Here is a 26,739-nt window from a genome sequence, read left to right as displayed (position 1 = left end):
TCTGAGATGCTGAATCAGTGACACCTTTTAAATCACTTCTTAAAACTTCTCTTTGAAAAAGCTTTTTTTTAATTAATTTCAGCACACTGTTAATTTCATTTATGTTTTATTGTATTATATCATTTTTGTATTATTCCATTTCCTTGATTTGCTGTACGTCAGTGCAACCTACAGGGCAATTAGTTGCCAACTTTGCTTCTCTGCTTCTGTCATGTCATTTCTTGAATGCCTCGCGTTATTTGCTTGAATCTGTTTTAAATTCAGGATCAACAATGTGAGGCACTTTGTAACTTAGTTTTGCAAAGCACTTTATAAATAAGGTTTATTATTATTACAGTAGCGTACTACAGCAGGTACAGATCAGCAGTGAGATCTTACATTTTCACTTCATATCAAAGGGTATGCATGTATCAAACACATGACTGACATTGTTATTTATATGCATTAAACACAAATATCAGCCAGACCTGTTCTGGCTCATTAAAGGTCACTTCTCTCTATAAACGACTCCACAGTTTAAATAAACAAACACTGATGAACACTGACCTTCTGTCAGACAGCAAGGGGTTAAATATACAGCACACTGTGACACAATAAACAACCTACAGTATGTGATATATATGACTGGTGTGTTTGTTTGTTAGGGAAACAAACAAACAAAGACAACAGGGTGTTGTGTCTGTCTACATTTATCCACTGAATCCACTGCAGCTAAATTCAGCTGTAACAAACACGGGAGCTAACATCATTAGCATCAGGCTAACTCTCCCGGATGTTTACATTAAATGTTGTTGGCTGTGTTGAAGTTTGACTGACTGACGTCACGTCATCTCTTCAGAGTTTCTTTCAGCAGCTGCAGTTTGTTTCCACACTGCTGGATAATTAATAACTTTACAATCAGAGGATGCACACCTCACCTGACCTCACCTGTCTGCAGACTCCAGGTCTGACCACCATCACCTGCCGTTACAATCCAGAGGGGGCGCTGTTTCACACACTGGAGGAAGCTCAGTAGAACACGGGGAAGATTGGGGAGTGTTCGTTACTAATGAGGGGGGAGGAGGTGCAAAAAGGGGGAGGCGTTAAACTAATTTTTTTAATCAAATCAAATCAACTTTATTTATATAGCACGTTTAAAAGCAGCCACATTTGACCAAAGTACAAAATTTAAAGAATGACACACACATATAGCAATAAAACATGTACACAAATATAAAACAGAACAACACCAGTAAGAACAATTACTCACATAAAAAAGATAAAGATAAACTACTAAAATATTAAAACCACTACAAACAACCAGAGGCCATTGAAAACATGTACGTTTTAAGATTTGTCTCATCACACCAGTTTCAGCCTCGTTACATCGGCTCCACGTTTGTTTTAGGACTGACTCTGACTCTTCACGGCTCCAGAATACATTTCAGACCTGTTAGTCTCTTATGAACCTCTGTGTAGTTTGAGAGGTCCTCTGTCTGTCCCAGAGTCCAGACTGAAGACCAAAGGGGACAGAGCTTTTACAATCAGGGCCCGAGGCTCTGGAACGACCTGCCCGAGGACATAAGGCTGTCTGAGTCACTGTCTTTGTTTAAGTCTCTCCTAAAAATGTATTTCTGTCTGACAGCATATCCTGATTTTATCTGAGCTATTTTATTGCCATCTTCTTCTTCTTTTTTGGATTTTATGTCCCAGTTATTATCTTATTTTATTTTATCTCTTACTAGATGACATGTTATGACATGTTATTTGTTTTATTCTCTGTGTGTTTTAAATTTGTTCAGTTTTATTGTACAATAAAACTAGTCATTTTGTAACTGTGCTTTATAAATAAGGTTTATGATTATGATAAAATGTTTCACGTCTGTCATACATTATGGCCATTATTTAACATAGCTTTTTTTATTAGGAGTTATGGATGTAAAAAAAAAAAAGGTCTGTAAACATACAGTATAAACAAGTTGTGTTGTACAGCAACAAAAACGACAAACATTTCTTGAAGAAATTGCAGAGTGAATGCTGGATGCTGAAGAGCTGGCTTTTCACTGAACTGCTTGTTTAAATGTTTAATGAAGTGAAGGAGTAGGAAGAGTTAGGAAAGTGGGAATGGATTCAATTTGTATGAATGTCATTAAAAAGTTGAATAACACCAATAATGTAAGAGATTACCACAATCAAACATTAGGATGGAAGATTCAAAATCAAAACATTCTCCTGTATTTCAAACTCTTATGTATTCAATCATACTTTACATGAGAAAATGTTTAAAATGTTCCACGTCTTTCATACATTATGGGTATTACTGATCTTTTAAAGCTAGCAGTGCAGTGTAGCGTCAGATTTGCAAAAGAAAATGTAAAATATTGCAGATCTCTTACATGACTGGTTTACATTTTTCTTTTGCAAATCTGATGCTACACTGCACTGCTGACTTCAAACGCTGAATAAGACCCATGATGTATGAAAGATGTGGAACATTTTAAAGTTTCTCGCTGAAAGTATGAGTGAACACGCAAGAGTTTAAAAATCATGAAAATCTTTCCATTTTGAATATTCCATCCATTTATTTGACCGTGGTATTTTTTCTGAAAACCCTGAATATTTACTCAAAGTATAAAACCTATGAGTGATAAAATTAGTAGCCGGGATTTCGTGACTGAGCTGAATGTTTTTATGTTAATGTTAAATAAAGTTTCTACATTAAAAATGAGGAAGGAGAAGAGCACCAAAAAACAAGGCAGAATAATAATAATAAACCATTTTCAGCATCAATCTGGATTTTGAATTTTTTTCAGCGTACACCCAAACACACATCACCACTTGTTTCACGCATCTTTTAAGTAGCAGTTATAGATTCAAAAAATATGTACATATACAGTATATATTACAAGTAAGGAAGACATAAGTTCCTAATTTCATCTGTACAGGTGAATATATGACAGCACATGTTAGACCATGTACTGTGTATTCGTATAACAAATTGTAAAAAGTATGAAAGACAACACCACGTCGTGCAGTCTTGGAAAGAGCATAAAATGTTTATTACATTTTCTTTCAATACAGAATACATGTTTCTATGTCGACACGAAAACAAAACCAAAGAGGGAGTCTGTGTACAAAACCGATTGTCGTCATGGATTTGAACTCCGCCTGGTCTGTGTAACATCATCATCATCATCGGTCATAACACAGCAACACCATCAGTTTAGAGGAGACAGGAAGAGGGAAGTGTATTCACGACGTGTCCTTCATCGGGGGAGCTTGATATAAAAAGTATTTTTTATTTTCTTTAACAGCATATTGTACAAAACTGGTACATTTATACGATTGGTGCCGGGATGAACATTCAGCGACGTGTTATGTTACATGAACACATTTATTTTGAAGTCTTTGTTTTTTCTTTCTGTTTCAGGAGAATGAGGAGCTTTTCTGGCTGATTATCATCAGTTTCAAACTCTCCACGTGAACATATCTGTTTTTATTATTCAAAAACATTCGAGCTGTTACTGCTGGATGGAGCAACGTTCAGACCAATAACAAGGCAACACAAATGAAAAGCTGCATGTGTGGTGGTGGCTTAAACAAAAAGAAAAAAGAAAATCAAAGGTACTTTTAAGACAGTAGGTGAAAATGGAAAAAAATAGAATTTAAAATGGTAGTTCGGAGGTGAAGGAAGCAGTAACAGGATGCTACAACGTAAAAATAAAGTGAAAGCCCTAAAATTTTACTTAAAAGTACAAAAGTATTGGCAGCAAATTATACTTAAAATATCAGAAGTGCTCATGAAGAGAATGGTCCCTTTTGTAGTGTTATATATATATTTTAGGAATATCATCACAGATGTCGAGGCGGAACTGATTTTAACTATTCTATAAAGTGTTGGGCTTTTTAATCTGCAAAACCTCACTCTTACAAAATCATTTCTGTTTGTGATTCAGTCCTAACACCTGATTTTGCAGTGAGAATATTTCAACCCAATTTCAATCAACTTGTTTTATAAATGTTCAACAAAGCAGTGTCTGTGTCTTCAATCAATCCAGAGCGAACAAAGCAGATTGCTGCATTAAAGGTTTGGAAAAATTTGATTTTCACTTAATTAGTGAAATTAGCCAGCTGGCACCGGACGACCATACGATGTCAGAAAGACGTTGGACAGATGTTAAATTTGGGTTGGAATGAAAATCGGGTTGATATTTTAAATATGTCACAGTAACAATGTCGCGATTTGCAGACGTTGTGTTTTGTTCTCTCATAGCTTACGACTAAATGTCATTACGTCATGGTGACGCCGGCATTTGACGTTTGATTTTAGTTAATTAACGCCGCGACTTAATACCAACAAAATATCATCATCATCTGTCGTCAGTGTTCTACATCAAACTGACGATGTTGTCCTGACACTGAGTTTGGTCACTGATGAAACAACCTCGATTCAACCAAATATCAACGTCTAATGACGAGGGTTGCAGAGATGTACGGGGTTTTTAAGGTACACCGTGATATAAAAGCTGATATTATCATACTGTGTACATTTGCTTATCTACGATATTGAAAAAAAAAATTATACTTAATGTTGAATCTCCCTTTTATTTTAGTTTTTTTCAAAGGGGAGACTTTTTACACAAACACAAAATGGTTTGAACCCTTCTGCTTTCATTCCTTTCAGGCTCATTCTGACTGATAATAAGATAAATTCTTTAATACCGGGATACCGTGAAACCACAATATTTTCTGAGCCTATAAAAATTTAGTGTTGCAACCCTGCTAATGACGCTGTCAGCCAGCTGGGAGATGAATTCTACTGAAAACAGATTAAAGTGCTACAGATGCTGCAGATGTTTCACTTTTTACATGAAAGGAAAACTTTATCGACTCATTTCCAGACGAATATTACTTTATAACCAGGGCACTTTTTTCACTGAAAATCACACTGTTTTACCAGCAAGTGTTTGTAAGTCAAATAATCTGTAAAAGCAGAGTACGAAGTACAAATGTAACAGAGGCGTAAATGGAAATACTCAAGTACAAATACTATTAAAATAGTTACTTTCCAGCACTGGCAGTTCCTTTGCGTTCACATGGGATCAGGCAGACGGTCGACAGGAAACAGGATGTCATTTCAGAGCAGAGCAGTAAAATAATGAAAGGTGGCAGAAAATACCAACAATGGTATCAAAGGTTTAAATATCTTAGCTCTTTGCCGTCCACCCATGACAGGATTTACATCTGGATGTTGCGTAGCTCCTGGACACTTACTGGAGTAATTACATCAAATAATAAACCCAAAATAGTTTCATTTAATATATTTTATTCCATTCTTTGTCAACAACTCGGCATCACCATCGCAACAATTTGTCATGCATGTTTAGTTTTACTGTCCTGACATTATATCGTTTGTTTTTCCTGTGCCGTCCAAAAGCTGCTTTCTGTCTACTGTCTGCCTGACAGAACCAAAGAATGAAAACTAGGCTCCACATTAAGATGTCCATTTACAACAGAGACACTGCCTCTTGCAGTGCGCCTAAATTACTTCAAATTTGGGACTTTTTTTTGTTCTCTGAACTCCTTTCTTGTCTTAAGTAAAGCATTTTGAATTATACCTCAGACATGCAGACTGTGGGGGTCAAAATGTAGTTTTACCTGACATTTTATAGATGATTAATTAATTTAAAGATAATTAAAGATGAATCTATATTAGTAATAGTTAGCTGCAGCCCTGTCTTTTCTACTTGCAAATGCTCTTCAACATCATGTTCTTTTAAGGGATAGTTCAGATTTTTTGAAGTGGGGTTGTGTGGGGGGGGTACTTATTCATAGTCGGTGTATCATATACAGTAGATGTCAGATGGTGCACCCCCAGTTTGGAGAAGCAGGCTGGAGTCGGACATGGAAGCTAATCAATCTACTGCTGTGAAGGGGTCAGCAAGAAAATCAGTTTTAGCCACCTAAAAAAGTCCCACCTCAAAAAAAAAATCAATATCAGTTTAAGTGTACGTTATATTTAGAGTATTTTCATTGACTTACATTATTGTCAGACAGTGATCTGGAAAATGAAGCGGTTACATCACTTTCTACAAAGCCAGACTCCATTGAAAAAAACAGCGATTTAACATTTGCTGAACACGGGAGCTGCTGCTCTACTGCTGCCTCTAACAGGTGTTCTGTTTGTGTTGTTGTGTGGCTTTGGCATTCAAAACGGTTAGTTCACATTCACCAACGTCACACAATTACACCAACGAACTAACTGATAGAGGCAGCAGTCGACCAGCGGCTCGTGTGTTCAGTGAGCTAAAATTACTGTTTTTCTCAATGGAGTCTGGTGGCTTTGACAAGTAGATACGAAACTGAAGCCATTAACGCCTCCCTGTCAGAACAGGCTGTCTGACACAAGTGTACACTTAAACTGATATATATTTTCTAGGTGGCTAAAACACGTTTTGTTGCTGACCCATCCACAGCAGCAGACTGATAAGCTTCCATGTTGACTCCAGTCTGCTTCTCCAAACTGGGGGCGTGCTGAATAACATCTACTGTATGTGATACACTGACTGTGGGTAAGCACCCCTCATTCAACCCCACTTCAAACTATCCCTTTAAGATCTAGATGTGTTTTGTGTCCTCTTAACTTTTACACAGTAAGCTGCTTGTGCTGTAAACAAACAAACATGTCAATCTTTAGTCTGACATGTCGTCTAGTTCTTCAGTCCTCGCTTCACTGAGCAGACGCAGTGTTTACTGCTCCTTTTCAAAGTAAAACGACGACAGTGTTAAAATCTGAACACCATCAGGTTTAATTTCCTCATGACGTGACAGAATGGGAAACATTTTCAGGCTCTAACCAACCTTGATCTGGCGTCAGTAAAACACCAGATGGAGTAAACGTAGCCGACGTGCAGCACAGAGCTGAGATGATGAGAGACGTCACCAACACCACCCAGACTACATGAGGTATCACACGTCTTCTATAGGAGCTATACATTCTCATTTGGTTGGTGCAAACAGCAACGAACACACAGATAAACAATGTAGAGGTGAAGAGCTGCCTGTTTCCGTGACAACTAGCCATCACACACTAACAACACTTCATTTCCATGACAACAGAGTAAGTGCCGTCTGCCATCTTAGGTGAGCAGAACTATTTCCGCATTTTTTTTTATTTCTCTGCCCTCTAAGGTTTCATTCATCATCATCGGGGTGGGACAAGTGTTTTTCCTCTGACACATCATCTTGGCACAAACATTCACTCAACATTAATGGTAAAAAATTAAGTCAGCGCCGGTTCAGTTACAAAAATCCCAAGAGATTAATGCTGAAGACATGAAGACATATCTCTGCAGCTGTTGGAAAAGATTTAGCCTGAGGTGAGTCTGACTGAAATCAGCACGCATGTGTTGCTTGTATATTTCTAGAGATAATTAAAGAGCTTTGAGGGAAATTTAAAGGGACAGTTGGAATTTTTTTAACTGGGTTGTATAAGGTACTATAACAGTCAGAGTATTACCTAGAGTAGATGTCAGTCGACACGCCCAGAGTTTAGAGAAGCAGGCTGCTGCACCACCGTGGGAGCTCAGCGAGGTGCTGCTGTGGACGGGCGCAGCAACAAAACATATTTAGCCACCTAAAAAACAAATCAGTGTCACGTTACATGTAAGCTACACTTCAGCACTTTACCTCGCTGTCAGACAGAGATTCTGACGGAGACTGAAGCTGTTTTGTATCCGTCTATGCTCTCTCTTTACAGCCGCCAGACTCCTCATCACTGGTCTACCTCTGACTCCACTGGCAAAGAAGCCTCCTAGTTTTTGCTTTGACACCAACTTCTCCACCATTGTCTTGTCTGTCAACTGTCTTTACGTGAGAAAATCTCACTCATAATGTTAATACGACAGCCTGGGCGTTTGGCAATTAATGTAAGCTGTGTATGCCCAAACACCATGTAACACCAGTCACAGCCAGCCTAGGTTACTGCTATCACTGCAAAATGTGTCAGCATTATGTCATTGGGCCCCTTTTGCCTGGTTAGCCTCTCCTGACGGGACATCTGTGTGTGCCGTGTGTCTCTGGTGTTTAATAGGTTAGTTTGGATTCACCAAAGTCACACAACACAAACTATCGAGGCAGCGACAGGCGAGCATGTCCCGTGTCCAGTCTACAGTGAGGAAAAATGTTTTTGTCAATGGCGTCTGGTGGTTTAAAAAAGAGCAATGTAACAGCGTCAGCTCCTCGTCAAAGAGGCTGTCTGATGCCAAGATAGAGTGATGAATATATTTTAAACAGAGCGTACATTTAAACTGATACTGATTTTTTTTCAGTGTCTAGAGTATGTTTAGCTGCTGCCCCCGTCCACAGCAGTACATCGCTTAGCATCTGTGGCTGCACACCTGTCTGCTTCTCCAAACTGACCACCATCTACAAAGGCAACACCCTTTTAAAAACACAGGTGAACCAACTACAAATAGGCTGTAGACTCTTTTCCTGTTGCCAGCACACGAGAGCGGCTCTGCAGCAGACGAGTCCGCCCTTCTGTGTGTGTTTTTTTTTTTTGGGTGTGTCATGTGTCATGTTCAACGTCACGGACAGGCCGGAGAACAGGTAAACAGTAGTAGGTTACTTGTTTCTATACATCTCTTCGTGATTCAGTCTCTCTTTCAAACTCGGTGCAGACCCATTTGGATTGATGTTTTTAGAGCAGCATGTGTGGAGATAGACGGTGTTTTGTTGCATCTCACCAGTAGAGGAGCTGAAATTAGCACGTTTGCGTGATTCCTATTAGGGAGCGTATCTATGTTTCCCAGGTTCTATGTTGCCTGCTCAACCAAGCGGGAAACATAGAGCCCTTTTTGGTTGAGTGGGGAACATAGAACCCGGGAAACATAGGGATGACCCCTCCTAATAATGCTGTTCGGAGTCTGAGGCGACACGTGTCTGCTGCAGTGATTCGACCCCGGTGTGAATGCCGATTAAAACCTTTCTGCATTAAAAAGCCAGATATTGGCAGGTTTGTCGTGCAGTGGGACAGCGGCTTCACACAATGACTATGGAGAAATACCTCACACAACCCCGCTTCAAAAAAATCCAAACACTCCCTTTAAAGTCGGTGCAATCACTTTAAGCATCAACTGTTCTGGTTTCTACACCAAAATTCCCCGTAAATGACGTTCGCACTAAGAGACCAGGTAGACGTGAGTGAAGCTACAGTGACGGCAGATGAAAAGAGACAGGAGCATGGATGGATGACAGATGGATGGATTCATGTATTAAAACTGAATAAAAGCCGTTATATAATATAAAATCCGAACTAGTAACATGAACAGACCTCGCACCAGTATGACAGCGGAACACGAATCTCCAGCAAACTGAAACATCTCAAGTGACGACAGGTTTCTGAAAGACAGACAAGATATAGCTTCTTTTTTTTTCTCTTTTCCTGCATGCAACGACAGACCAAACCGACACGCTCACAACTCTCAAAACAAAAAGGAAACTGGAATGGTTCAATTGATAAAACACTACCTATGTAAAATACACAGTCACAGGGACGGGTCAGGAAATTCACTTTTGTCTCTACTGGCTGTGGCGGCTGGTGCTTTTAACAAAAAGAAATAAAACCACGTCACAACAGTCTCAACCTGCGAGTAGAAGCCAGTAGAGCACACAAACTGGAGTAGCCTGAGCCAGACTCAGCTGGCATCACTTTCCCACTCAGTTTACAGTACAATCACTTGGTATAAAACCTCCCAGTCCCACATATACTGGATATACAGAATAACTTCTGATAAAAGGAACACAAATAAAGTAAACAAGCATATAAACAAACCCTCAGATTTAGTGTCGTATGTTACAGCTTAGAGTATAAAAGCAACAGTGCTGCCAGTGTGTGCGGCAAGCCTTTCATTAACGTCCCCTCTCCTTTAAGTGTTTTTCATCACAGACCGTTTTAACGTTTAATTCCCCCGGTGATGTAACATCGTCCTTAACTGCCTGTAAATGTGACGACCAGTCAATCGTCAGCGTGAGGGAGACATGAAGTAATAAATGAGGAAGAGTAGAAGAGAGACGCGTAGTGTACGTTGCTGTGTTTCATTATTAAGATACTGGATAAAACAATAAAATGCATCTTTGTGAAATCAACATGGAAGTATTTGTCATCAGGCGAGTTTCCTCTCAGCTCGCTGTGTATGTGTGTGTGTGTGTGTGTGCATGCCTTTAGTGTCTGTACATGTATGTTCTCCTCAGTGTTAAAATCAATTAGTGTCATTGACGATCACAATAACCATGTGCTCCTCGTCCAGATTACCCACAGTCCTTTTGGCGGCCTGCAGGTACTGTTGTGAGAACACTCCAGGTGGGAAGGCGTACAGCATGGCCCCAGGCCCCCCCTCTTTTGCAGCAGGCAGGCTCACGACTCCAGCGGCCTCCTTGTTCCGCAGGTAGGTCACCAGGTGGCGGAGCAAGCGTGCCTGCAGGCCTGGCTCGGGGGTCGGGGCCTGGCGGTCGATGGGGCCCTGGAGAGCCAAAAGGATGGCGAACCCATCAGGCCGCCCGAGTTTAATGCGCCGCGACACCTCGTCAAGTCGGGTCTGGTCCATGCGGAGCCTCTGGGCGATCTTCAGCTGGCTGGGCTGGTTCTGGCTCTGCAGCTTCAGGGTGTCCTTCATCACCGTGTTGAAGAACGCGGAGCCCCCCTCCAGCATGTACAGGTCTGTGGGGAAACTGCTGTTCTTCAGAGCAAAGAAGCCGTGCCACGATTTGGAGAGCGACGCCTGGGCGAACTCTGACAGCGTGCTGGGGGAGGAGGAGGTGTGGGTGTCCGTGTGGATCGCAGGGGAGACGGCGGCGATGACCTCGCTGTTTCGATGGTGATGATTGTTGAGATGCTCGCTGGACCTCTTGCTGTGGTGGCGGCCAAATGGTGGATCTTCTTCGTTGCTGGCGGAGTGTCGCCCTCCTCCTCCGTTCTCGGGGGAGTGGTCTCTGGGCTCTGTGGTGGAGTCAGGAGCTCGAACCCGCGCTCTGTCTGGGCTCGCGTCAGGAGAGACAGCCCCACCCAGACCTCGAACCCTCGACCTCCCCCTCTCCTTCTCCCTGTCTCTCTCCCTCTCCTCTGTCAGCCTGTCAGTGGACACACTCCTGCTCCTCCTCCTGCTCCTCCTCTCCTCCCTTTCCTTCAGCCACCTCTCCCTGCTCCTGCTGCGGCTCCTTGCTGCTCTCCCACTCCTCCCAAATGCTTCCACTCCTCCCATTCTCCTCTCCAGGCTACGGGTGGGGCTGGTGGGGTAGTTTCTCTCCAGCAGGGCCCTCTCCCTCTCCCTCTGGGAGAGGAGGCTGTGGGAGGGCGGCGACGAGCGGTCCCTGACTCCCCTCAGCTCCCGCTCCAGGCTGCGATGACGGCTGTAGGCCTCCCCGAGGAGATCATAGTGGGAGGGTACCGCGACAGGAGGCTGGTAACCAGGAGGAAATGGCCGGGAGGGGCTCTCCTCAACTTTAGCAAAGTCCACCCTCAGTCGCCGCTCCGGACCACCTAACGGAAACCCCCTCATCTGGGTGCAGGCGGCTTGGGCAGCGTCCAGACTTTCATACTGAATGTAAGCAAAACTGTCCCCCTTCACATAGTCGATATTCCTTATACTTCCAAAGCGGTCAAACTCCCGAGCGAGGGCAGCCAGGGAGTTTCCAGGCCCAAGGCCGCCCACCCAGAGCCGTGTGGTGGGGTTAGCTTTGCCATAGCCAATCTTTATTGGATTTCCGCCCATAAGCCGCCCCTGCATGGCCACCTTGGCCTGGTGGGCCATGTCCAGGTTCTGAAACTTCACAAAAGCATACGCCCCACCCTGTCCACGGGCTGGGCGTTTAATCACAACATCCTCTATGATGCCATACTTGTCAAACCCCCTCCTTAGTTCCACTTCTGTAACATTACCGTCCAAATTGCCAATAAAAAGGTTGCTGGTCGCCCTCTGATCATCCTCAGGTTTTAAATCCTCCACCACTGGCATTGGAGGGAAGCCATAGGGCCGGCCCCTCTCATCCAGCATACCATAATAATCCAAGAGCCTCTCCCTCTCCCTGCTGATACCCAGGGTCTCCAAGGCGTAATGTCTCGCCCTGATGTCTCTGATGTTACTCACCCCGGGACCGGGCGGGGACAGGGAGCGCTGTCTGTAGGGGTACGGCGCGTGCAGAGGCAAATATCCAGCATCTGGCGGCGTGACGCTCCGCCTCCTGACGTACATGGGTTCAATTTTAAGCTGTCGGTCACCCAAAACTAACCTGGAGGATTTGGCGTGTCTGGCCTCTTTGGCGTCCTCCGGGTGCCGAAAATTCACGTAGGCGATCCGGCCCAGCTCCGGTGTGTGCGACAGCTTCACGCTGACGTCCCCGAACTTTTTGAACTCGTGAAACAGCGCGTCCTCCACGTCCTCGTCCGTGACCTGCGAGCCGAGGTTGCTGATGAGCAGCGTTTTGTACTCCAGAGTGCCCGGTCTGGCGGCGGGGAGCTCCACCGCCGTGGTCCGTAGCGGCGGACGGCCGAGGAGGCTGAGCTCGTGTCGGTGGTGGAGCTCCAGGGCGGCCGCTCGCTCCTCCCTCAGCCGCGGCTTCTCCCGCTCCCTGCTTCGGCTCCGTCGGTGGTATCCCCGGCTCTCCGCCAGCAGCAGAGCCAGCGGCGGCGGCGGCAGCTCCTCCCTCCGTGCACTCTCTCGTTCCCTTTCCCGTATCCGTTTAGCGACGGCCCTGGACGGACTAGTCTCTCTCCCGGCCTGCCTCTTCATCTTCAAAGGATGATGGAGCCCAAACTTTTCGGTGCCTGCAGCGGGAATCCGGCCTGGGGGGCGAGCTGCAGGGGTGTTAGCAGAAACAACGTGGCAGACGACGGCTTCGACAAACACACGCTTCCAGTCCGAGCCCCGGGTTGTTGCATATATGTCGGGATAAAGGCATAAAAACGTTTAAAAACATGTCAGCCGCGGAGGGTCTGCACCTACGCCGCCATCTTGGACAATAGGAATGTGTGCTTTCCCTGAGAAGGGCGGAGACTGCGATGACGCACCGTCGGCGGCCGTCATGACGTAGCACGCTTTATTTTGGACACTAAAATAATTTTCGGACTGAAACCTGAAAATAAAAACGGTTCACTTTCAAATAAAGACCAAATAACTTTGTTTTGTATTATTTTATTAATTTATGTTTTATTTATTTTCATCTTTATTTATTTATTTATTTTTTCTGTTAACTATTTTATTTTGTCCCTTATTTGGGGCTGACATTCTTTTTTTCGTTTTCTGTTTTTTCTTTTCTACCCAGTTTCATGCCAGTTTACTTTGATAATATTTATCTTATCTTATTGTTGTAAATCTAAATTGTTCAGTAAAGTTTCTTAAGTGATAATTGTCGGACTGGAACTTTGAGAAATATTGTGACACCCACAAAATCAGAAGTCTCACTTAAAATTATACATTTACATTTATACATTATTCTGTAAAGCAGGTGCTCTCTAGATTCAGAGGTGAACTGATGGAAAATGTGCGTTTTGTAATTATGAAATTGAAATTATTTGTAACATTTATTTTGTATATATCTAGAACATTTCTTTAAGATGTTGACTGGTTCAAATATTTGATTATTTTTTTTAAAAAGAGACACTGTATTTCTTTTTCATGATACGTGTTTTATTGATTGCAAAAAAATGTTTCTTTTGAACCTCTTTATTTTATTTGGAACATTTTATATTCACAAATGTAAATGGCCTAAAACAAAGCCACACATACATAAACTGAAAAGAGAATTTTGACACTATGTTGAAACATTACACAGACTGAAGAATGGTAAAGCAATGAAAACAGAATGTGTAAAGCCTTAAATATTATATAAATTATATAGATTAAATATGATATTAAATATTGTGTAATTTGTTGTTGGTTTGTCTTGGGTATGTATTTTGTAAGCATTTAAATTCTATGCTCAACTAAGGGTCATTTACACACAAAACATTTGTTAATGAAAACAAAAAGTCAGCATTTTGTTTAACGTCTACTTAAGATACTTTAAATGTTAGGTTTTATATAATGAGTGCAAATGGTCTCAAAGAAAACTCACATGGGGGCTGGGACATTCATTTTAAATACTACACCATTAGGACTCTGATTATCTACCATGACTTGAAATCCTCCTTTCAGTCAGAATAGCAGCAGCTCTACTCTGAGCTCCCTCCACATGTCCGAGCTCCTCACCCTATCTCTAAGGCCAAGCCCAGACACCCTTCTAAGTGAACTAATTTCAACCGCTTATATCTGCGATCTGATTCTTTCAGTCACTACCCAGAGCTCATGACCATAGGTGAGGGTTGGCATGTAGCTGGACCAGTAAAGCTTTGCCTTCTGGCTCAGGTTTCTCTTCACCACGACAGTCCGGCGTGGCACCAAACAGCCTGTCCATTTCACTCCACCCTCACTTGTGAACAAGACCCTGAGATACTTTAACTCCTTTGCTTGGGACAGTAACTCTCCCCAAACCCAGAGGGAGCAATTGTCTTGCAGGAGAGAACCATGACCTCAGGTTTGGAGGTGCTGACTCTCATCCCAACCGCTCCCCACTTACTGTAAACCGTCCCAGGTCACGCTGGAGGTCACAGTGTGATGAAGCCAACAGAACCACATCATCTGCAAAAAGCAGGGATGCAATTCTGAGATCCCCAAACCGGACCCCTTCCTCCTCCTGGCTGCACCTTGAGATCTTGTCCATGAAGATTACAAACAGGATCGGTGACAAAAGACAACCCTGGTGGAGGCCAACACCCACTGAGAACGTGTAATAAAGAAAACATGCTTATATCATGCTCCATTTCTGCCTGTTTCCCCCTAAATCAAATCCTTCACACTGGACCTTTAAATACAGAACATTTGTGCACATTATATACCTGAACTGTCCTTCAGATGTAGTTTAGAAACAGTTTTAAGACAATATTTGATTCACTAAGTACAAAGTATAAACATTTTATTACAACTAACCCGTCTCACTACTGAAATATTTAAAAAATCATTAAACAACAGGTTTCTTTTTCATATTTTAATGAAAAAGTAGAATAGTACAGTTGTAACAAATGACTGGGCCTTAAATGAAAAGGTCAATGTGAAACAACAGCATATTTTAAGTTTTCATTTCCCATATCAAGTCTCATCGAGCCTCACAAACCTTTGTCCTGTTTCTTTTTTAAGTACACATTAGCTCACAACTAACAATAAAACATCTATCCCTTTGGAAAGACACGAGTCTGCGATATTCTTACACAGCTGAATTTGTGAGAGGGGTGGGTGAGTGGGGTCAGACATTTTCAACGTTTGTTACCACCCAAAACAATTTTCTTATTATTATTTTAAATGTCCTACTATCCAATTCCTGATTAGATGGTACTGCAGCTGATCCCAGCGCTGCCTGGAAGTGGAAGGTGGACAGCAGGAGGCGTTATTTCATGATTTACAAGGTTCACAACACTAACATCAGCACTACAGAAACCGTCTGGGATGCATCAGTCAAATTAAAGAAAGCCAGGAAACAACAGTCAAGAAATGAAAGAAGATAATCTTAAAAAAAAAAAAGAAATCCTCAATAAATATCTTACCTAAATATTTCTTACGTCGCTGCCAGAAGGGCTGGTGTACCCTCACGTGTCAAAGACTAGCTAAATGTACTTTAACATATGTCACCCATACTCCGTGCCGTACCTCCTAATAAACCACTGACACAAACACTTGTTATGTTGCGCCTCACGTGTTATTGGTTGAATCATTTCCATAAAAATGTGGATTACTGGCGAGGCCACGTGGTGCTGCTGTCATGAATGAAACACAGAAAACAAGTTTATTAAAAACAAACAAACAAAAAAAAAAACAATGGCACAATTTGTTGGAATACAGGTGACGTCAACTGAAAATTAAAAAAAAGACTAAGTCGGAGGTTAAAAAGGGAGAGTGCTGCAGGTCTGGATGTCTCTACAGTAGAGTGGTCATGGGCCTCAAAGGACAGGTTCACTCTTCTTTCCAAGTCTATCTTAGCACAACACTCACATGCCTGTAAGTACACCGCAACTGTTGTTGGTTGCCGTAATCCTCCTGTTCACACTGGGGACAAAACACACAGCTCTCATTTTATGTCAAAATGTGTTCTTACGTTTAGCTGAAGCTTCAAATTCACCCCAGATAAACTTTAAATTAGATTCTGCACAGAGCAGGACAGTGGGTTTTGATCACATCAGACTCCTCGAGGAGCCGTATCAACAAGAGGAGTCACAGCTACAGATTATTCTTTTAACAGTACAGTGTGTCGGTTTGTTTTAAGACAGGCTTCCCTTTAAGCATCAGTATGGGGTTCATCAACATCAGTGTTCCTCATCCTCCTCGACAGGATGGCATGGAAATCAGGGAAAAGTCGGAGGAAATGAAACACATTCTTTAAAACATGACAACTTTCCAAAAAGCATCTCAGACTGTATAAAACAAGCGGACGCAGCCACTGTGACGTCACCTGGACTACTGTTTTGAAGCCTTTTGGCCATCACCATCTTTGTTTTTCTTTTCTGGGCCAGAAGTGACCATATTTGGACCATGGATGTATTACTAGAACTGGATGCTGAACCTAAGGATGGAGCCTTTTCAGTCCAGTGAGAATTGCTTGCGTATATTAGGCCCCCCAGGAAGTGCAACGGTGATCCTGAGTTCGTCACGTGATGTCATTGGTCCCTGAACGACTTTTCCTCTTAGCCCTACATTGGAAAAGAGACGTCTGTAAATTGATAGATCCTTTTTTTTAAAGCCTCACAACCCCTGTGAAGTGGCTTGTTACACTTTCATTTGATCCATTTGGGAGGTCTAGAAGAGCCACAAGATTAATCAAGTCAGCGTAGCGCTAAACCAGAAGTAGCTGTGAAAGTCTTTAGTGCACAAGCTGTATATGCCCAGTGATGCAGAAGTAGCGCCGGTCATCTGGTTCAGAGATTTTTGGCTTCATGCACCACTGAGCAACTTTTACAGGAATGAATGAGGGCCTGCCGCCAACGCTGTATCAGGTACATCCACGGCATATATGCCAAAGGTTTCTAGCTTCTTGTTTTACAACCCACTGAATATGCGCAGTAGTGTTTCTCCCGCCTGCTCCGCCCACGAGTTCCCACTCTGCCCACAGACTCTGCACTGTGATGACATCATAAATTTTAGCCTGGAAGAAAATTTTAAAAATATAAAACCTCCATGGATGAAAAATGTATAATAAAAAGAGTCATAATTGATCTATTTTGCAGTTCAAGGCGTCCTGTCGATGGTTTTACAGACGGCTCTTTTACAACGGTGGCCTAAAGGCTGCAGGGGATTTTCTTGCTGCAATACCGCGAGTGGCCACTGGAGGAAAACAGAAGCAAGGCTGAGCAGCGTTCCCGGGCGCCTTACTTGGACGAGAGGGTGAAACCGGGGAAGAAAATTATTGTAACAGCTCTATCCTGATTGACTCACCATGGTAGTCACTTGTCAATCACAGGTGAGCCACGCCCTGAAGCATAGCCCAGCGCAATCGTCCATTTGACTCTACGTGGGACCATAATTTATAAAACGAACATCAAGCTGTGTTGAAGAAGGCTTGGAACTAGTAATTGAGACCATAAACTCTTTGGGAAAATGTTTACTGAGGTAACAAACAGGTGAGACGTAGACGCCTTTTCTCATAGACGTCTATACAATTGGACTGGAGTCGCCCCCTGCTGGCAATTAGAGTGTCTGCAGGTTTAAGGCACTTCTGCTTCACTTCACAGACCCAGAGGCTACGTCCACGTCTTTTATACAGTCTTAACTCGGCATCAAGATCTTGTCGGGTGGTGTCGGCAGAGGCTGAAAAAGGGGTGGAAACTGTACAGTGACTAATAAACATGCTCAAGCTGCCACTTAACCTCCAACTGCTCCGGCACAGCTGCTCACTGCTCTATGACTTGATTCCACTAACAACTATCAATTTGTGTGTACTGACCCTGTTGGAGGATCAGTCACGTTTTAAGCCAGCGTACTGTGTAAGCAGAAAACCTGTTCCCATTAATCAGTGCTCCTGTTGTATGAATTCCTCCCCAACCTTAAATCTGACGACTGTTGCAAACACTGTTCAGTGGCCTCACGTGTACACACCAATATCTATACTTCTGAATCAGTGTAGCGTTACCAGATGAGTGAACACCGCCCAAAACCCAAAAGACTGAGACAAACATGTCAGACAAAACTCCCCTCCTCCTCTCCTGGTCCCCCCTCCTCCTCCTCCTCCTCCTCCTCCTCCTCCTCACTGGATAGCAGTCTGGTCCAAGTCAAGTCCAAAGCTGTGTGAATGTGTTTTTGTTCCTCATTACAGTTCTGTCCGTGCTTTGGCAGCCGCAGGAGCGTACTTGGGCATGAGCTCTGTGATTTTGCGGATGAAGTCGGTCTTTTCGGCGCAGCCTTTGCAGGACTCGCCCCACTCCTCCAGAATCTTCTTCAGGTCCTTTACTTTAAGCTTTTTCAGGTCGACTGTGGTCAGGTCCAGCTGTTTGTCTACGTGGGAAACACAGGAAAAGACACAAAATGACGCCTTTACAGCTGTAATCTTTAAACGGTGCCCCGTAGAGTTTTCAACCTCTAGCTGTTTGTCTCGTGCAGTCAGATCTCAAGATTCACACGATGCGTTCTACTGGGTGACACCAAATGTTACTGAGGGTAGCTTTCAATGCATTCGCTCATCTGTCTTCTATCAATGATATGGCACAAGCAGAAGAAAGTCCCAGGATATGAAGAAGAGACAGCAAGGTGGTATTTTCCACAGTTTCTCATCGCCTTCATTATTCATGCTTGGTGCTTATGAATTTTAGCAGCCAAATTTAATATTCTTACTGCCAGCTCAGCTCGTATTAATTAATTTTTTATTATTGCCTTGCATTCATAAATGCATTTGGAGAAATACAACTGCTGGGTTTAATACATTATTCATCTATGATAGAACACCTACACAGAGACATTTGTTGCTGTCATACACTCACATGACTTCTACCACTGCTACGCTGCTGCTGCCGCCCACACATCAGTGCGTTCCTGGTTGAAATCTCAGAGTGGATATTAAGGCACCACCTAAAGCTCAAGACTGACCCTGTGTTCCTCCAAGGGGAAACGTCCCCTAAACTAGACCTGCCCAACACCATGATGTTGGCGAACTGTCAGCCCCCTGTCAGTCGCCTCTACAACACCAAGATTAATCTATAACCTGTAATCACCAGGGAGGCAGCCCAGGTGATTATCCAGGTGCTTGCGAGCTTGAACTCAGTTGATTTTATTTATTTTAACCTGCTGAACTGACTTTTGTCATTATGAAACGTTCTGTTAAAGTAGCCTTGATCAGCAGCCTGTGCTGACAGCATCATGGAGCTAAATCCACCTTGTATTACATTGGTCATGAGCAACACGACAAAATGATTCACCCAATATTATTGTGATAAGAGCAGTGTAGGTCATCTGGAGACCAGCTGCACAGAATGATCACGTAGCAGTGAAGGTACAGTGGAGTTTGCGGTCTGTGCAGAAATAAATGCTGAAGCTCCTGGAGACCAGCAGAAGTCCTGTGTCTTATTTCCCGACAGCTGAGAGGAGTGACGGGGGTTTGCTCCAGAGTGAATATCGACTCTGGCTCTGGCGATAAAAACAGAGCGTCTCCGCTGTGCGATCACCGTTGGGAAGCTGGAGCCCGAAAAAGCTAACATTGTGTTTGTTAATAAACGGACTTACAGAGCAACTCCTGTCTGACAGGCTGTGCACAATTTCCTGCAGAGCCAAAAACAACACGAAGATCAGATTTCAATAGAATTGGGAAGATGCGCACGGTGCACGCTGTGTTAGTTTACTTGAAAAATCACATTTTTTTGGGGTGATGAGACAATAAGAACGCTCTCTTTCATACAGCCTGTTCAAGGTGGGAATGCTACACTTCATTCTGCCTCACCATTCTCTGCTTTTCTCACATTAAGCCAGCCGCAGAGGATGTGACAGAAGCCCCTGTTCATGGCGGGAATACTGAGCCTTTATGCTGCCTTGCTATTCTGCATAAAAATTAAGAATGCAGCAGGGAGACAGAGTTGTCTCGCCTTAAAGCCAGCGGTGGAGGTGTTGCCAGTGCTGAATTGACGTCTGTGTAAAAGGGTCGGCCGGCAGGGTGGGACCATGGACAGGATGGGTGTGAAGTTTTGACAATGTGTTATGTGTGTGACCCTCTGCCAGGAGATATAAGAAGCAGCTAGCAGCAGTTAGCAGCTATCTTAAAAAAGAACAGCAGCCCAAAATGTCCAAAAATTGAGAAAACAAGAGGTCTGGGAGCTCCTTAAGACCCTGACGCACCAAGCCGACGGACGGCCGAGACCAAAGTCGGGCCGTCAGTGAGCGTCTGCCGGTCTAGTTTTTGCGGTGTGTCCCGCACCGTCGGCACTTCGGCGTCTGCGGCTTTTCGGCCAATTGAGCATGTTGAATCCGTGGCGGAGCTCGTCAGTGAGAGAGATCACTCTGATTGGCTGTTCAGGTTTTATTTCCTCACCCCTGTAGCGAGTGAATCTGCCTGTAGTGAAACCGGGGCTAACCGGTGCTTCCTCCTCAGGCTCCACTTCACTCAGCTGCCCCACAGACCTGCTGCTTCTTCCCACTTTAACCTGAATAACAAACCGGAGCTAGCTGGGAGCGGCTAGCGGAGCGTTAGCCGCAGCATGACCGGAGGGAAGCACAGCCAGTTAGCCTCCGCTAGTCTCTGAGCTAGCCCCGGCTCTCCGTTTGGATCCAACCGGAGCACCGAGCCCTGGTTTGTTATTCAGGTTAAAGTGGGAAGAAGCAGCGGGTTTATCGGGCAGCTGAGTGAAGTGGAGCCTGCGGAGGAAACACCGGGACCGTCTGGATGTAATAGTCCGTGGAGGTGCTGCGGTGCTCGGCTGCACAGATAGGAAACCCCTCGGCTGACAGGATGTACCACTCTCTCACTCCGCTCTCTCTCACGCAGGCGCAGAACGTACGTGCTACTTGGCCGTCGGATGTAGTCCGTGTAGTGTGTTCAAATGCAACTGACACAGGGCGACGTGGGGCGACGTAGACGACGCAACAGGTGGCTTTCAACGTCACTAGTTCTTTGATGTCGATTTGGTGTGTCCGCACCTTTACCCTCCAAGCAGAAGATGAGATCAGCCACCATGTAACATGGACAGTAAATGATTGTAAGTGACACGTTATGCTGTTTTTATCGTTTAGACAACACTGCCGATGTCACACGATTGTCTCTGTTCAGGCTCCACAGTGGAAGATTGAACTCCCCACTGAAATCAGGACATCAGAGTCACTGCCCATCTTCCCCCTCAGGCTACAGACCACCTTTTCAGACTGCGTCTCAATGAGATTTACTCACTTATGTCTTGTTTCAAAAAACTACAAACATCTCTCAGGGCTGATATTTCAGTTAGCTCTAGCTTCTGCTACCACCTGGTTCCACTACACTTACTGTAAGTCACTTTGGACAAAAGTGTCTGCCAAACTAAAGCAACATAACGCATGTGCAACTCAACTCTTCCTCCTCTGCTCTCCTTACCGTATTTCAGTTCACAGATCTGACTGTCCTTCTTCTTCAGTTTCTCACAGATCTTTTCCACTGGGACGTGGTAGCTGAGAGGTTTGGTCACCTCGTTGATCATCTTGGTGGCTGCGTCACTTGTTGCCCCGATGTAGTAACACTAGACACATGAAACAGAGACAAAGAAATCTCATTTGACTGTTTGTAAAGGGTTCACAATGTGTACACGGTCTCAGAGTTTTCACTCAGTCTCATAACCAAACAGTACGGAGGCTTTCACGCCTGTAGCACGGTTCATTTGGTCCTTACATTCTGGCCTGTTTCACATTCACACTTTTTTCCAACAAACCAAAAAAGAGTAAACATGACAATAAAGCTAATGATTGGACTGTTTGGTGAGGTCATCGTGCCTCATCAACGCTACATGGACCCATGTGGGAAATCTAATTCTGGAGACTGACTACAGGTCACAGTATTGATCTTAGTTCCTCTGTGGTCGCTGCTTTTCACTCACTTTTTATGAGGTGAATTGCTTAAGAACACAAAACAGGAAACAAGCTCAACACGGTGTGACACCACCTTAAAACTGATCTTACTTCATATACGAACATTTAACATTTCATTTCGCAATTTTGTCCTTAAATGAATAAAAAAATACATCAGTTAACAAAAATCTAATAATATGGAGTTTACTTCTATCACTCTACACATCTACGTCCAACACACACACACACACACACACACACACACACACACACGCGCGCGCGCGCGACTAAAGGACTAATTCAATCTGTAATTTACTTACAAAGCGGTTTTCTTTGCTTTTAGCATCTTTGCAGCTCTTTATGAGGAATTTCTCGATGTCTCCGCTGTTGAAGTTTATGTTGTTGTCCTGTAGTGACTGGTAAAACTTCCCGAGGAAGGTCATACACACTGAAACAAAGAGGACACACGTATTAAACACCTTTTCACAGGAAGCCACGGAGAGGGATTTAACATGGTGACAAATAAACAACCCATTAGTCAAACACTGTGTGATTTCTGCTGAGTGGTGGTTTGTTAAATATCCACTTCAGACTAATACTTGGATGGGCGAGGGTGTTTGTTTCCGGACATGAATACATAACCAGATTTATACTTTACGTGTTGATGCCGACAAACGGGCTCTACTTGTTGCAGCAATTACACTTTTCTGCAGAGTGACAGATGCTTGATAAAAGAGTAATTAACAGAAAAATGCAAACTGTCAACATCAGCACGTGATACTCTTTTCCCTCAGTTAGATATTCTCTTGTTTACTACAAGGAACATCTCCTCTTTTTACTCTTGTAGAAATAAAGTCCACAAAATATCTAGTTTTCAAACCGTGGTTTAACAAACTTTAACACGTCAAAAAGTGGGTTTGAAACTGGGAAATAGATCAATATAATATAGAGAGCTGAAACAATAAGCAATCAGAAATTAATCTGCACCCATTTTGATTGTTGATAAATGATTTCAGTCTATTTTCCAGCAAAAATGCCAAACATTCACTGCCTCTATCAGCTAACGTTACAGCTGCACAATGAATTGAATAACAATCAAAACCGTTAACACTGGATCTAGATTGGGACATTCACATTTTTGCATTGGCCACTGAAGTTATCAGCCCCTCTGCTACGAGCAGCATCAGATAAACAGACCTTTTAAACAGGAAACTGCGTCAGTGTTTTTATCGGTTTTATATCGAGCTGTTTGTTTCAGAGAGGAAGAGACCTCTGCTGATTGTTCGGCTCTCGCTAAAAACCACCTGAATGTCAGAAAAAGGTGAGCACACGTTAAGTTATGTGAGAGAACAGGTGAGCACATTAAGGCTGCAGCTAACAATTATTTTCATTGTCGACTAATCTGTTGATTATTTCTTCGATTAGTCGACTAATTGTTTTATCGAAAAACGTGTTAAAATGTTGAAAAATGTTGGTCTGTCTCTCCCAAACCCCAAAATTATGTCATCTAATGTCTTGTTTCGTACTCACGCCAAAGGGTTTTAGTTCACCGTCATGAAAGAGTGTGTAAAGCTGCCAATATCTGAACGTAAGAAGCTGCAGTAAGAGTATTCTGAGGTACTTTTATATGAAAAATGACTCAAACCGATTAGTTGACTACTAAAACAGTCACAGATTATTTTAATAGTCGATTAGTCGACTAATCGTTGCAGCCCTAGAGCACATATTTGCAGGGGCTGAGCTATAGAGGCCTGTATCTGACATGCCAAACAGCTAGGGATGTCCCGATCCTATCGGCTCCGATCACGTTATCTTTACAAAATCAGAATCGGTAATAAAAGATCAGAGGAATCAAAACAATAAAAATGGCCAGGTTTTTCATCTATGTTGTTCTTTGTTGCCTCCGTTTTGCAATGTATAAAGATATAGGCCTATTTTGTTTGTTGAAGACAAGAAGATATTGAATTTGTTTACATTTTGTGCTGCTGAACCACCGATAAGCTTTTTGGATACTATTTAAATAAAAAACAAACCTTATGGGACAACTTGGATGCATTTCTTTTTTTTTTTTCTTACTTAATGCTTTGCAAAGTATCGGATCGGATGCAAAAAAAATGTGATCAGGACATCCCTACAAACAGCATCATAGAAACACTGATTTGTAACATGCTAGTCATCACAGCACTGTCACTTTACCGTGTGTACCTACACGTTATGTAATGGATCCTCTAACTTAAATTTAAATGTATGGGTTATTTTTACATACGTCCTATGACATAATGTCTAAGTAATTCTCATTTTCTTTTTTAATTTATTATCATTATATTATTGCCGCTAATTTCCTGATATTGTATATACTTTTATTTGTTTGTTTTATGTATATATGTGTAGTTTCCCCCTTTTACCTTATTTACCTCATTTTATGTTTAAAATGTTTATCTCTAGGGTCCACTGCTTTACTCCTAAATGTTCCTCATGTGTCCCATAGAAGACCTGGTGAGAGCGCTTTCTGTTTTTACGCCCCCCAGATTGTGATATTCAGTACCACTGAATATTAGAACAGTAAAGTTTCTCTGTATTTTTAAACGTAAATTAAAGACCTGCCTTTTTAATCTGGCTTTTAATGTGGAGTAACATCACTGTCTTGACTTTTAAGTTTTAACCACTGGTTTTTACCTTCCTTTATCTCTCCTGTTGATTTTTATTTTATTTATTTACTTGCTGTGTTTTTATTCTATCGAGTTTCAATCATCTTTTTTTTGGCTGGTTTGCTTTTTTAATATTTTATTGTTTTGTGTGTCATCCCAGTTTTGCCATGTTAAGCACTTTGGGCTGCATGTATATATGAAAAGTGCTGTATAAATAAAGTTATTTTTTGGTCTCTGCATGTGTTAAATAATCCTCATAAATGGAAAAAAAATCAACTCCTATTTTAGTTTATGAACCCACTTTTATTTCTGTTGTTTTATGTTGTTATTTGTATTTATTAAAAAGGTTTATCTTATCTTAAGTTCATGCATCTGTGTAAAAACGATCATTATTAATGTAAAAAATAAATAAATAAAAATTAATTTTGTGTTTACTGATTGATTCAGGTGTGACTGTGGCAGTTTTGTTGGCGGTGAGCTGATCTGAGGCTCATTTTACCAGGTTTATTTATATCAAAACTCGCTTTGTGAGCAACAAACAGGTAGAAAATTATTTTACCTTTTGAGACTACTGCAGGTAAATGTGACAGCATCACTAACAGATGTTACACCACCGTTTCAAACTCTCCCCCATCATCACCACATCTCTCTACAGTCCACAGAGAGCTCGGGACTCCTGTTAAAGGAGGTTTGTGCTTCCTGTTTTATTTCATTTTAAAGTTGCCATTGAGCTGATGCTGCGGCTAACAGCAGCTAGCACACAGACCTTACCTTCACACTCTCCTTCCTTCAGGGCTTCAGAGGAACCGGGAACCAGAGCGAGCGCGAGAGCCACCGACAACCCGCCTAAAGTCAACATTTCGACCCGATTGACCGACACGTTTGTCGCCTTTAACCGCTGCTGGAGCAAAAACGTTCAGCTGTGTGTGAGGTTCACTCTCATGAGTCGCTACAGACGCCGGTAAAGTGAGCACGCAAGCGTTCCTGATTGTACGGGCTTTCCGGTGCTACGTCACACTATGCGGCCACCTTATTGGCCGAGAGGTCTGACTCTTCCTGTGCTCTTCCACGCATTTTGTTCTGATTGGACGAAGGCAGAACATTCCGGGAACAACGTCCAGTTGGCGCCGTCTGATTGGACCACGGCCGCCCCGTGCTCTCATAATGTCATTTCACATTCTAGGAAAATTAGAAAATCAAAACTTATATAAACACACACACATACATGTTCATAAATATATATTATTTTTTCTATATGTGCATTAATGCAGGTGTATATAGTGTAGATAGTGTTGAGTGTAACGTTGTGTCTACATTTAGCACTTTATCTTACTATATAATGACAAACTCTGTGTGTGTGTGTGTGTGTGTGTGTGTGTGTGTGTGTGTGTGTGTGTGTGTTCCACGTTTTTCTCCTCACTGACTTGGTCAATCCATGTGAAATTTGGCACAGTGGTAGAGGGTCATGGGAGGATGCCAATGAAGCAATATTACATCAATTGGCCAAAGGGGGGCGCTATAGCAACCCATTGAAATGTCAAACTTTGAATGGGCATATCTCATGCCCCGTATGTCGTAGAGACATGAAACTTTGCACAGAGATGCCTCTCCTCATGAGGAACACATTTGCCTCAAGAACCCATAACTTCCGCTTATATAGATTTTCCACCATTTTGAATGTTTTGAAAAACACTTCAAATGGATCTCTTCCTAGGAAGTTTGAGCGATCTGCATGAAACTGGGTGAACATAATCTAGGGACCAATATCTAAAGTTCCCTCTTGGCAAAAGTTGGAAAACTTCCTAAAACTGAGCTTCTATAAGGCAATGAATATTGTGGAGGGCGTGGCTCATCACATAAAGGTGTAGAACATCTCAAGGGTTTCACCCATCACCACGCAACTTTGTAGGCATATGACCACACATAATCTGAGGGGACCCCTCCATTATTGACCCCATCAAACAAAATGGGGGCGCTAGAGAGCTCATTTCTTATCTAGGCCTAACCGCCATATGGATTTT

General features: G+C 42.8%; 2 protein-coding genes across 2 annotated transcripts; both read right to left on the bottom strand.

Moving 5' to 3' along the window:
- Positions 1–3,009: 3,009 nt before the first annotated feature.
- Positions 3,010–13,117, bottom strand: rbm15b (RNA binding motif protein 15B). The gene has a single exon (XM_049586221.1). It carries the CDS (start codon positions 12,765–12,767, stop codon positions 10,242–10,244), a length of 2,526 nt encoding a protein of 841 aa, XP_049442178.1. The 5' UTR covers positions 12,768–13,117; the 3' UTR covers positions 3,010–10,241.
- A 4,529-nt stretch (positions 13,118–17,646) lies between these two features.
- manf (mesencephalic astrocyte-derived neurotrophic factor) lies at positions 17,647–25,705 on the bottom strand. Its single transcript, XM_049586754.1, has 4 exons — positions 25,490–25,705; positions 22,391–22,518; positions 21,604–21,745; positions 17,647–18,551 (listed from the first exon to the last, which is right to left on the bottom strand). Exons 1-4 carry the CDS (start codon positions 25,575–25,577, stop codon positions 18,367–18,369), a joined length of 543 nt encoding a protein of 180 aa, XP_049442711.1. The 5' UTR covers positions 25,578–25,705; the 3' UTR covers positions 17,647–18,366.
- Between the last annotated feature and the right edge of the window lie 1,034 nt (positions 25,706–26,739).

This window comes from Epinephelus fuscoguttatus, linkage group LG1 (genome assembly GCF_011397635.1).
Source record: "Epinephelus fuscoguttatus linkage group LG1, E.fuscoguttatus.final_Chr_v1".
Lineage (NCBI taxonomy): Eukaryota > Metazoa > Chordata > Actinopteri > Perciformes > Serranidae > Epinephelus > Epinephelus fuscoguttatus.
This window is presented reverse-complemented; position numbering and strand designations above follow the sequence as displayed.

Bases quoted from the DNA above. Each gene is read 5' to 3' on its own strand.
- manf (XM_049586754.1), bottom strand. From the start codon at position 25,577: ATGTTGACTTTAGGCGGGTTGTCGGTGGCTCTCGCGCTCGCTCTGGTT. The intron at 22,519-25,489 runs GTAAGGTCTGTG...TCTTTGTTTCAG, and splicing joins GAAGGAAGGAGAGTGTGAAG to TGTGTATGACCTTCCTCGGG. The intron at 18,552-21,603 runs GTAAGGAGAGCA...TTTCCCACGTAG, and splicing joins GATCTGTGAACTGAAATACG to ACAAACAGCTGGACCTGACC.
- rbm15b (XM_049586221.1), bottom strand. From the start codon at position 12,767: ATGAAGAGGCAGGCCGGGAGAGAGACTAGTCCGTCCAGGGCCGTCGCT.